This window comes from Podarcis gaigeae (assembly GCF_964106915.1).
Source record: "Podarcis gaigeae genome assembly, chromosome: 1".
Lineage (NCBI taxonomy): Eukaryota > Metazoa > Chordata > Lepidosauria > Squamata > Lacertidae > Podarcis > Podarcis gaigeae.
In genome coordinates, this window is record NC_139678.1 from 34,499,602 (window position 1) to 34,512,480 (window position 12,879).

Consider the following 12,879-nt stretch of genomic DNA (forward strand, 5'->3'; position numbering starts at 1 on the left):
ACCCAATCACCTTCTCAATCCGGCCCGTGGATGGTCCAGGAATCAGCGTGTTTTTACATGAGTAGAATGTGTCCTTTTGTTTAAAATGCATCTCTGGGTTATTTGTGGGGCCTGCCTGGTGTTTTTACATGAGTAGAATGTGTGCTTTTTAAAATGCATCTCTGGGTTATTTGTGGGGCATAGGAATTCGTTCCTATTTTTTCCTCAAAATATAGTCTGACCCCCCACATGGTCTGAGGGATGGTGGACTGGCCCATGGCTGAAAAAGGTTGCTGACTCCTGTGCTAGAGCAGGCCTCTTTCCTCTTCTTCCTAACTTTACCTCCGCTTTCCTTCTCCTCTCAGCTGACACCTCAGCATTCTCTAGATCCTGGAAATTTGTTGGGCTTTATTGGGCTGTTTTGTCCAGGTGCTGTTCTTCACCTTCCTGCTATGCTCCAGACCTAGTGATGTTCCAGGGCACCGCAGGGTGGCAGGTCTGTGTGGAATTGTGACTGCCACCAAAAAACGACAGACAGCATTCAGCAAAATGATCCTTTGAGATGAGGGGTGGGGGGTGGGGTGCGTAGGGCACCTTAAATGATAATTCTCATAATTTTTCTTCCCTCAAAATTTCTTCTGAGAAGTTTCAGGTCTAAACAAACCCCAATACCCCCAAAGCTGATATAAAAAAAAGAAACAATCAACACTGGAAGTTAAGAACTATAATTGTATTCCAAACCCTCAAACAAATAGGATGCTTTCTATTAAATACTTGCAGGCATATCTTGGACAAGTTTTTATCCTGCCTAAACCTTCTTGATTAGCCAGGTATTTGAATGATTATTTTGAATTATTTTTCTAGTGTTTTATGCATTATTGGCCTTGTATGCATTGTGGTTGGTCACACCATGATACTTTATATGAGCTGGCAGTATATAAATTTTTTTTTATTAAATAAATAATGCTGGATGCATACAAATTGTGGATAATTCAAAGAAGCATGAGTACTCTGAATTTATAGGTTTAGGATATATTTTGTTACCTTTCAAAAGTACCATTAGGTAGTGTTGTAGCATGAGAACTGCAAGATCAACTGATAAGTCTGTGACTATAATTCCTAACTTTCCTTTTTTGACGCTGTGAAGTTAAAAAGCAAAACCAACTCCCCACCTCCCTGCCAGAGACCCTTTTAAGATGCAAGGCAACAAAAAAACCTGAGTGCTTATGTTACCTGAGTTGTCCTTTGAATCTGATTCAGAATCGGAGGTCTCAGAGGACTCTGAGGTTTTCTCTGGCAGATGAGGGAGCTGTGCAATATCCATTGGAGTGTCCTTATATTCTTGGTTGCTAAAGAAGAAGAGATGGCAAATATAAACACAAATTTATGACTTGGAGCTTGATCACCTCCGCTTTTCCTCAAATCTCTGGGGCAAAACATGCAAATAAACAGCACGGCAAAGCAAACATGCAAACACATGTTATCTCCTTCCAGTTCTTCACAGCAGAAGTTTTATGGAAACTTCTTTTAAATGTTACCATCAAAATTTCTATCCTGAATGTCTGCTACTGCTCAGGTATCAGTGCCAGAACATTTGTGGTTAACCAAGCAGCCAGGTTGTGCTGACGTCTCTACAAAAACATTTTCTGTCATTCCCATCTTTGGAGTGCACAGTTTGCTACCCCCTTCAAATCTTTTTTGACATCTTACGATGATTCCACCTCTACTTTTGCATAACTCTGGTAGAGACATTTGCCTCTAGGTAAGGACACCACCCAGAGTAGCTGGGGCAACCCAGGCAGATGGGCAGCATATAAACACAGCAACAGCAATAGCAGCAGCAACAACATCATTGCTCTGAAGAATATCAGTGGCTGATTATAACATGTGAATCAGCTCAAAAACTGTACTGTTTAAAATTCAATGCCAGGGTAGCTGAAGACGGAATGAAGCATACAAAGAGAACCAACTAGGTTTATGTAGCATTAGAGCTTCCAATCACTTACAGCCACTCCTAAAGCTTGCATTTGAGAGCCTCTGAAAGAGCTGGTGGTGGCCACAGATCTTTCATATAAACAAATAAAAAATCTGGAGGTTGCTAGAAAGCAAAAAAAAGCCTGTATTTATGAACTTTTAACATTGGCTCATGCTGAGCAAGTCTCCCACTCCTGCAGTGATGCCAAGAGTCAGCTCTACTTAAGAAAAGCTTAAAGGGGTTTCAGATGAGGGGCAGCAGTGCCATGGTAGGGCACCCACTTTTGGTTATACACTTGGCTTTTCTTTCCTGTCTCCTCTAATCAACATGGCTGTTGCAGTCCCTTTCCCATCCATTGCTCCAGTGATGAAATAAACTGAGCCTTCCTTCAAAGCAACTGAAAGGGGCAACAAATGACTTGTTTGTCACCCTCAAAAATTCCACATGTCCCCCCATTTCTGTATCTCTATTTAAAACTCCATTCCTAAGGAGCCTTCTTGCAGTCAGCAGGACTATTGAAAACAAATGCTTAGAACTTGGGTGTTACTGTGCAAGCTACTTTACAAGTCTAATTCCACTGGTCCCACAACTCGACATCTGAATGGTCATTATTGTTTCCATCTTACAGATAACAGAACTGAGATTGGGAAGGGAAGACCCTGTGTAAAATGGAACTCTTTACATTCTTTGCCATCTACCAAGAACTCAGATCAGGCAGGTACCATCAACTTTAGAATTCTCCTGGAAAAGCATGCCCGGTGTTTTCCTATATACAATTTATAGGGCTTACAATCTTAGCATTTCACCCATACTCCCAGTGCTTCTGAAGCTACAAGTGAACAAAAATGACCTGACGGGGACATATGCTAAAAATATGTTAGGAAAATCATACAATAACAAGCTATTGTCCAGAATTCTATGACAGCCAAAGATAGCATGCTAGCAAGGGCTGGCTGTGAATCAGGCTCTGTAATAAAGCCATTAGTAAGCAAAGGCAAGGCGGGAATTTGAGAGATGTCCAGAATTGAGCAACCCTATGAACATCTTTCTATTACGATCAGTAGACACCGCCTCTGAACATTCACTTCCTTTTATTCTTTCTTTGACATTGCCCATTCAACATGACTCATGCAGTGACAACAAAAATGCAGATAACGGAACTGACAGAAAGCTATACCTCAGAAGGTAATTGACCCAGATGACGTTCTTCTCATTTGCATTCTTGGCATTGATCGCGATGGTGGCACTCGACTGTATCCAAATATACCCCCCATTCTTCTGCATCCAGCGGTAGTACTTCGTTACACACTGACCCTTGTTGAGCACTGGATTGAGGGAAACAAAAGGAGCAAAGAAATGCCGCTAGCATTGCACTTAAAGGAGAATCTTCCCCACAAAGGGAGCACAACACATATACAGGGAGAGGGGAGGCCTTTGTCCTGCTACATTTAATAAAAAGCATTACAATGACAAATCAATCCAGCCATTTCCTAGAGACCTGACAGAGAAGCAAAGGTTCACCTCCATCTGTACTGCGATTTTAATCTGCTTTTGGCAGCTCATGTAAGTGAGGAGCAGCAAAAAGGAGTACAAATCTCCACGAACTCATTGAGCAAAGAATCCTGTGTGGACATTTCCGATGCACTCAACATCAAATTGTGTGTGTGTGTTTTAAAAAAAGTTAAATTTCTATGTGATTTATTCATAGCTCCTGGGTAAACCTCTTTGAGATTCTGGCTATTTGAAAGGTTTGGGAACCCTAGTTCTTTGATCATTCCTCTTCATTGCAGGCGATATCAACTACTGAACTTACACATCTGTTTCTTTTGATCTTGTCAAACAGAATTTACAGTCCTCAGATGAACCAAATCTCCAATGGTCAGCAGGGGGAATGTCTGCCGAGACTTTGCTTAATACCAGAGCGAAATAAATCCACCAAAGAGCTGTGGAAGGAACTGTGGCCTAAGGGAGTCGAAGAATTGAGCGTGTTAAAGCCAAAAGTCTCTGCACAGTGTCTGAAATTGGTCCAGAAACGGAAGGACAAGTGAAAACAATCACTGTGCTTAAAAATGCTTAAATATACGTACAGATGTTCAAATGTGCTTCAGACCGGCACTTTGCCAAGTGAAAACGGGCTATGTAGCTAGATACGTTTGTCTCCATGAAAGGGGAGAAAGCTATACATCACCCGCTGGAATGAGGTAGTGTGTGTTTGGCATGGATTTAAAGAACAAGTTTGCTGTTCTTAGGACTTCAGCTCGTATTTCTTCCTCTCGTCTGTATTTGTTCTTAATCTGGCAAAGTCTTGCACGCTAGAGGGCAGTGTGCATTCACATACATCTCTGCTTTTGGCATGTCCTTGTCTCCGTCTGCTAAAATGAAAAACCTCTAACTGCTGTAATAAATTTGGCTAAATTAGCTGCTAAATGGTTATCTCAAGTAATATGTATTTGCATTAATCATCTTGCTCTAAACCAGAACAAGCCAGAGTCCTAAAGACGTAGTAAATTCATATTGTCCATTTAATTATGGCTAATAAGTGCTTCATATACAATAGTTTCATGAAGTACATTTTGATTTTTTTTTGGGTGGGGGGGAGGGTAAGAAAAGACGGGTAAATGAAGTCACTTTGAGTAGGAATTGTATTTAAACCTGTTAAACTTCAAACTCGGAACTGGGACTGCATCTTTAAAATTGGATGTACCTTCAAATCAAGAAAACGGTATCAAAATAACCTGTGTTTATCAGCACCAAAACCTGGGCATGTTCATGTGAGGCTAGGTTTGTATCAGCATCAAAATCTAGACAAGTGTGGAACTGCGGTTTTATTTTTGTAGAGAAGAACAGGAAGGCAAAGGGAATGAGGTTTTTCTCTCTTTTACGCTCCCTTTTCACACAGGATCCCATGTTTCCCAGCTGGTTCTAGGAGCACCTCCCATTACACCCCCTCTGTTCAGGCTCTTTACCTCCAGCAAAATGCGTTGTGGCTGTTACTTCTAGACTCAGCCCCCCACAAGCTGGTGTTTTAGCTGCCTGCTGCTAAAACCAGGAAGTACTTGGGTTCAAGCTAAGCAGCTGCAGTGGCAGCTGTCCAGTCCCTATTACTCTCCATCTCACTTGCAAAACTATAGCCAGGTCTTGTCTTGGGTTCAGGCATGATATACAGCAAGCAGTGTTCATCAGCTGAGTTCAAGGCACACAAGCAGCACTCCCAATAGCATTTGGGGGCTGAAACATCACTCCTGGCTCTGCAAATGAATAATTTTGTTTGTGACAGATAGAGGAAGTCAGAAAACGAGGAAAATAATTAAGCAGAGACTAGATGTTTCTTTTGTTGGATGGAGTTCCTATACCAATTTCAGCTTCAATGGCAACAAACCTTTTGAAAGACTATTTGCATTTCTTATTAAAAGCCAAAGGTTGCAATTCAGCTGGCTGAAGATCTCTGTCAAATCTCCAGGCATTTGCAGCCAGACGTAAGCACTACTGAGTGCAATGGAACTTACTTCCAGGAAACTATGTAAAGGATAGCATCCAGGCTGATCTTAACGCATCAGGCGTTTTGCTATATACAGCTGGTCTTTGGTGTGTGTGTGTGTGTGTGTATACACACACACAGTAATAGATCAAGACTCCTTCTTGCATGACTATAGACACTGTCATAATGAGCCACTGCACTTCCAAATTTAACACAACACCAGTTCCTTCCCAAAAACTCTTTAAGATGAAATGGAACCATCCCCATTGTAGCATGGGTTTTCAAGGGCCGATTTAAGTATAACTTAAGTCCACCATAATTTGCTTCACCAGAGGCTGTAAGTGGAGATGGGTATTATTATTATTAATAATAATAATAATAATAATATTTTTGTATTTATTTTATACCGCCTTTCACCTGAAGATCACAGGGCAGTTTATAAAAACACAAAAATACATAGCATAGTAACTAGCAAACCAATACCCTCCCCACACAGAGTTGAAAGAGCCATAGATGGTTTAATTAGCCAAAGACCTGGAGAAGAGGAATGTTTTTTCTGGCTCTTAAAAGATATGCAACAAAGGCGCCAGGCGAGCCTCCCTGGGGAGAGAATTCTACAAATGGGGAATGCCCCAGAAAATGCCCATTATTGTGTTGCCACCCTCCACACATTTTCCCTGTCTCCCTACCAACAGAGGTCATCATATAGAGCGACCAAAAATGTTTCTGTGCCAAAACCACACCTAAACCTTAGCTGAAATGGATCTAGAAAATTGGTTTCCTCCAGCAGTGCCTGGATCTGGTCCAGATGCTTAAACCCCCCCCCAATGCCACTCAAAGTATTTTTCCTCAACTCCTGTTATTTTTGATCCTGTTCTTTCATAGTTAGCCTTATTCCCCAAACTGTTTCTTTCATCTTCCCTCCTTGTTTCATGTCTTCTTCCTATATAGCAGCTCTCTGCTATTACTCCCTTCATTTCTATTTCCACTTATTTAATTCTATGTATTTATCTCTTCTAATTTTCTCCAACACCTCTTCTTACCCTTTGCCACCCCCTTCTGAAGCAGCTGAAGTCAGGGTGGAAAGAGAAGGTCCCCCTCCTCCAACCCAGCTTCCCACCATTCAGGGCCACCCCCCATTTCTTCCTCCTCCTGCTGCTTCAGAACCTGCCAATCCAAACCCAATCCCAACAGAACTACAGGGCTCTTGACAATGTCTCACCATAATGGGGAAGACTGTGACCAGCTGCTTGCTCACTCTGCTGTCCACATGCTAGCTAACGGTCAATGGGCAACTTCAAGCCCCCTGCTCTCTGTTCTAGTGGCCCCTGTCTTTAAATGAGACAGCCTTTCAAAGAAAGAATTGTTCCCTGGAGAGTAGGCAGCATTTTGGGGGTGAGTGCTGGTCCAAGACCTTTTGCTGCCTGAAGCAAAGCCCGGATGCCATCCCTGTGCCATGGCCGACACTTCAGAATGTCTTGCTGCCTTGGCCAGATACCAATTCTTGCATTCATCTATCCCACCTGATGAAGCTGTGTTATTAAAAAGCTGGGTTTTTCTGGGTACCTTAGGTGTCCCACCATTTGTAGGGACCCTTGTCCAGTCCTATCCTTTTCCCTGCTTGGGGGTTCACTGACCCAGCCCACCCACATGCAGCGTACCAACTTTATTAATGGAAGGTGTGATCACATATTTTCCATGGGTGGGATTCAAGTAATAAGCCCTGTCAGTAGAAGCTCATAAAAGGATGTCCCCCTTCCTTCCCCCTCTGGACCCCCAAATTGGTCCAGCTGGGTCAGAGGAACCCCCAGAACAGCATGCAGGGGGAATTGTTCTGTCTAGTAACCTGAAATGCTTGCCCTGATGCATGCACTGCAAAATTTGTTTCCTCTTCATATAACGAGAGAGAGCCAACGAACTGGCAAACTTGTATATGCATTTTATTTTGACTCGAAAAACTTTTTGACAAAGTGTTTTGACATTACAATAAATTGACAGCAAGTTCAGTCTGTTCTGTTTTGTAGCAGCAGCAAACATTTGCAATTTGGGTTATAGTGTTTTGTAAACAAGCTATAAGTTGACCAGATTTCTGCATTTATATCTAATCAAAAGGCTCTTTTGCTTTTTTGTATTCATGTCTGAGGAGCAATTCTCATTCACGGAGTGGTTAAACTGCATGGCTAAGCAAAAAGGTGCCACAATACTAACTACCTACTGTAAAGCTTTTCTGTCAAACCACGGCTGCATCCGTGTTGAAACAGCAATTTTATGCAAATTCTTCTGAGTTTGTAATTGTTCTGATTGAGGTTTGGGAAGAAAAAAATTGGAGGAAAGGCTTCCCTACAGGTTTTAATGTCTTAGAATATCTCTGTTCAGCAAAATAGTTCAGCAGTTCAGGATTCTGATCAACTGTTGATGAAATAATCAAGTGATTGTGTGCGCATTTGAGAAAACAAGGACCTTGGAGTTTTAGGAAGCAGCAAGAGTGCACCTCCTTTAAATACATAGCTTTGAACTTCATAAATGCTGCCTCCCTTGCAATTAATAATGAAGGATGCAATCCTGCACATACTTATTTTGAGCTAAGTCCCATTGTAGACATTCATAGGATTAAACCATTAATTCTCATAGCTTCCCTTTGAAATGCATGCTTGTTACCATTAGGAAAACAGACATGGTGTGAGATGAGTACTGGAACACATGTGAACTTTTATTTTAGAAAACCATTTTGTTTCAGGCATCACTGAAGTTACATAGATGTGACCAGCTCTGTATTTTTACAAAGCTGGTGCTCATTCCTGTTTTCATCACTATGTAAACCAACAGTTATATTAACGGGATTTAAATATATGGGGGGGGGGGAGAGAAGAGGAGGCCATCATGGCTAAAGCAAATTAGGGTTCTGGAGTATGTCTTTTACTTTATAACAATTTTTGCTATAGGGATGCCACCAGTGAGTGTCACTGTAGACAATGGGATGACCAAAACAGCAACTAAATCATGTTTCCAAAGTTGATACCAAATGAAGCCAATTTAATCAAAGACAATTACCAACCAAGAGCAGACGTTCTCTTGGAAGAGACCTTTACAGTATCTATACATTTATGTTTGCTAAAAACTGGTTGCAAGATTTTGTTGAATCCATTTACAGTGTTATCACTTATTTTGTTAGCATGCAAAATGCACACTGCATAGGAAGCGCTTTATGAAGGGAGTACAAAATCTATAGACTGATTTATCTTGGGGCAAATATACTGCAAAGGACTGCACACCTCTTTTAGCAAAGGGGCGCTAGCTTTGTTTTGGAATTTTGCATGCAGTGAAATTACAGCAAAAGAAATTCACGTTCTTCCCAGGCATCTAATTTTGCGAGTAAAACAAAACAGGTCAGTACAAGTTTGTTCCCAGAAATGCATTTATTTTTTTTAAAAAAAGAACATGGTTTCTTCCTGTAAGGCTCTTCTGAGAAATCAAAGCCAGAAGCTTTCTAAAGAGCAAGTTGTGTTTTATAGGAAGGAAATAGTTTAATTCAGTTTGAAGAGGAGATGAAGAAATCTCATATCAAAAGCAGTCTTTTAAAGTGAAACAGCTTACAATAGGACATTTCACTAGGGTACAAATGCATTTAAAAGCTACAGTATATTGTGTATTCAGGTAAGTATAGAGTAAATAGGAAATGATGAGATCAGCTTACAGTGAAGCCTTCACATCCTCACTGCCTTCACAAAGCCCCATTATAGTGGAGGAAATTTGGAGGCTGAATCTGTGCTATTTATTCCTTCCGCAAAAATAACCTTATCAATGAGCGTAGGGAACATTGATATTCAATTTGTCCTGCTATGAAAATATTGTTAATTTATCAGGAGGCGGAAAAGCATCACAATTGGATACCTAGCTGTAAATACCAGTTCTCTTTTTACATTCACAAAACTGGCAGATGAAACATGAAAAGGAATACTGACTCTTTAATCTCCTCTTCTCCACCTAAGGCCCAAGGCAAGCTGACAGGGTAACTTCATTCTGGAAACAGAGTAGTGCTTTTTCTTCTTTTTTTTAAAGAAAAATTCTGGATTACTTTTTCTTCTGCTTTTGAAAACTGTGCACTATAGGGGGATATACCTGGCACTGACTTAAAACAAGAACAAGTTTCTCTACCTGAAAAGTTATAGTCCTTGATGCTTACAGGAAGGTCATTTTCAAAACCCATGGGGGAAATAGCATCACAGACAGAAAGAGTACATTAAGTGCCTTATTTGTTTGAAACAGATACAGTATTTTTAAAATATAACAGCTCCCAGAATCAACGGAGCCTTTGATGTTTATCTTTTCTACAGATTTCATAATTAGTGAGCTAGATGTTTTGAATAGTAGGCAACTGCTAATTGATTTTTTATAATAAAAAAATGCCCACACAATATTTAGCAAACTTCTGTTATGCTTGATACCTAAATGAATTATGAGCTCAACATCCAGAGAGACCACCTACACATCATCTCCTTTCTCCCAAAAAACAGACTGGAGAGATGTGTAGGAAACATACAATAGCTTCTGGTCACTGAATGCAGTTTTATCTACATTACGGGAGCTGTTCATAAATGTGATTGTGGCCAGCGTGCTGTAGTGGTTAAGAGCGGTGGACTCGTAATCTGGTGAACCGGGTTCGCTTCCCCGCTCCTCCACATTCAGCTGCTGGGTGACCTTGGGCCAGTCACACTTCTCTGAAGTCTCTCAGCCCCACTCACCCCACAGAGTGTTTGTTGTGGGGGAGGAAGGGAAAGGAGAATGTTAGCTGCTTTGAGACTCCTTAGGGTAGTGATAAAGCGGGATATCAAATCCAAACTCCTCTTCTTCTTACTTAGGGATGAGATAATCTCGGAGAAGCATTCTCCATCACCATGGAGAGCCAGTATGGTGTAGCGGTTAAGAGTACTGGACTAAGATCTTGGGAGACCAGGGTTCAAATCCTCTCAGGCACGAACCTCACTGGGTGACTTGGGGCCAGTGACTGCTTCTCTGTATAATTTACCTCACAGGGTTGTTGTTAAGGTGACAGGCATAACAATTTATGCTACTTGGAGCTCCTTGAAGGCAAGGTAGGATGTAAATGTAATAATAATGATACTATTATAATAATTTCTGAAATAGTGCAAGTTTGGTGCAGGGTAACAACCAAACTTTGTGTGAATGATAACTCCCTACGAAACCTCTGTTGAGCTATCTCTTTTCTTACAAATGGGTTGGCTCCAAAGAACAGCAAGGAGAAGGGAAATAAATGACCACTAGTTAATAATGCACCCGCAAGTGCTTGCACAATGGTAGAATAGATGTCAGGGACTAGCAAAGCTCTGAGGAGTGTGTGACAGAGGCAGGGGGCCAGGGGACTGACCCAGGAGAGGGGGCCAATGATTTATGGTGCCACCCACAAGACAGGAGCCCTGAGGTCCTGCCTGGCTTGTCTTATCTGATCCTGTTGCCCTGAGGAAGATGAGGGAGGACCTGAGAGCTTACCAGGAACCCGGGCAGCTGGTGTGAAGAGCTCCAGTCCCAGGGCAAGGATGTCTGGATCCATAGGATAATTGGCAGAGCAGTGTTCTACTGGGGGCACTGCTCCCTCTGCACCTTCTCTGGGGAGACTTGGCTGCGCTGAATGCTAACATGAACCCTGGCATTCTGGACAGAGGTGCTGCTGACTGGGAAGGGACAGAACAGTATCAGAGAAATATCTGAGGCTTTGCCAAGTGGACAGAGTCAAAGTGACCACCCCCCCCTTTTGTTTGAGCCATTGGCTCCAGGCATCCTTCCATTTCTTTTCCCCTCAAACCATTCTGCGTAAGCAGACTCCAAAGAGATCAGATGGACTTTAAGTTAAATTGAGCAGAAACCAGGAGACAAGCTTCCCGGAGTTCTCTTAGTTCAATGTAGTGTTCAATGAAGGAGAAGAATTGTGTGGTTGACAATATGCCCTTTTGCTGCAATACATTTTGGTGTTTACATTCAACTATAACTCTTTTCTCAAGCAGTGTTATGCTGAAATCTGTTCTTCAACTTCTCAAAAGTTTTCTTCCCCTGTTTTTCTGCCTTATTCTCAGGTCACTTTTTAATTTCTTTAGCATTTCTGGGGCTGAGGGTTTTTGCGCTTACCTTATCACTGTGAGGTGGTCAAGGGTAGTACGTGTGTGTGTGTGTGTGTGTGTGAGAGAGAGAGAGAGAGAGAGAGAGAGAGAGAGAGAAAGAGAATTTCTTTCTAGTAAACATTTCTCCAACATTTTGCAGCCTCCCTGGCTGCCAGCACTTCCTGACACGGAAAGGGCCCTTGAGAGGAGTTACCTCACATTCTCCTCCCATGGACTTTAATCGATGTGTGGAAATGGAAGAGTACAGAGCGCAGATCACTGGTGAGGTGAATTGTAAGAAATTAAACACCCCTCAGCCACCTCAAAAAGTGAAAGTGCAACAAAAATCCTGGACCCCATCCATGGGAATTACACTAAAATATTCTCCCCCTTTAACAATTGTCACATGCAATTTCTTTTCTCATTAGTTGGTGAAAAGGGTTGGTGTGAAAAGAAAGTGGGAGAAATTTTCAGCACAGCACTAATTTTAAGCAGTGCCACATTATGTTTGAATAACAAGACTAAGTGTTATCCCTAGTAGGAAGAGGCACCATTTAGGTCCACTTCAGTCAACAAAAGGTCTTGTGCAGGCATGGGTTTTGAGAATCTTTTGTCCACTGATGTGCCATTCTGTGTTGTGTGTGTTTCCCCCCCCCCCTTTCATTTCAACTGCAATAATATCACATTTTGCATCAAAAGGTCAGTGTCTGTCTACGCGGTAGATACTCCGGCTGACCAGTCACCGCAGTTAGCTACTCTTGCCAATGCTTATGCTGCAAGATAAATTCTCTCTCCATTGTTGGTCTGACTTCTAAGTTAGCTCACTCAAAAATTATCTAAACCCAAGACATACTATCACATTAATTTAAAATCAATCTCTTTTGCTTTAGTGATTATCATAAACTTGTACAACAGTGACATTCATTTGTATATTTTAGCATTTCACAGCAGCCACAAAATGCAAAAGGCTGACATTGGAATCAGTTTGATTTCTTTTATGATTGAAGATATTAAGCACTACAAGAGCATTGAAATTTCGATATGATTAGGATCAAAATTCCTCAGGATCAAAACACTCCTTTTTTCCCCCTACAGTTTTACTAATTGTGTGCTACTTGACATTGTAGAGTTATTCCACAGCATGATAGCAAAACTTGTGAAGTGTGTTTTTACTGTCAAGAATTATCGAGTCATTCTATCTGGGCTTTTTTATGTGCTTAAGGTTATTAAAAGAACAAGAAAAATATAATTGATATGTACAAGTTAAAAGGCTTAGTTCATTTGTAGCTGGGAGACTGAACCACTAAGTAATATTAAATGTGTCAATAGAAATC

The 12,879-nt window shown here is 41.4% G+C and overlaps 1 protein-coding gene across 12 annotated transcripts in view; it reads right to left on the reverse strand.

Moving 5' to 3' along the window:
• Positions 1-12,879, reverse strand: part of NPAS3 (neuronal PAS domain protein 3) — a 617,308-nt gene that overhangs the window by 5,465 nt on the left and 598,964 nt on the right. For all 12 annotated transcript variants that reach the window (XM_083740963.1, XM_083740962.1, XM_083740958.1 and 9 more), the window contains 2 exons: positions 3,132-3,279; positions 1,213-1,328 (listed from right to left, as the gene is read on the reverse strand). In XM_083740963.1, the coding sequence (XP_083597089.1) occupies positions 1,213-1,328; positions 3,132-3,279 (264 nt within the window). The remainder of the gene's footprint in view (positions 1-1,212; positions 1,329-3,131; positions 3,280-12,879) is intronic.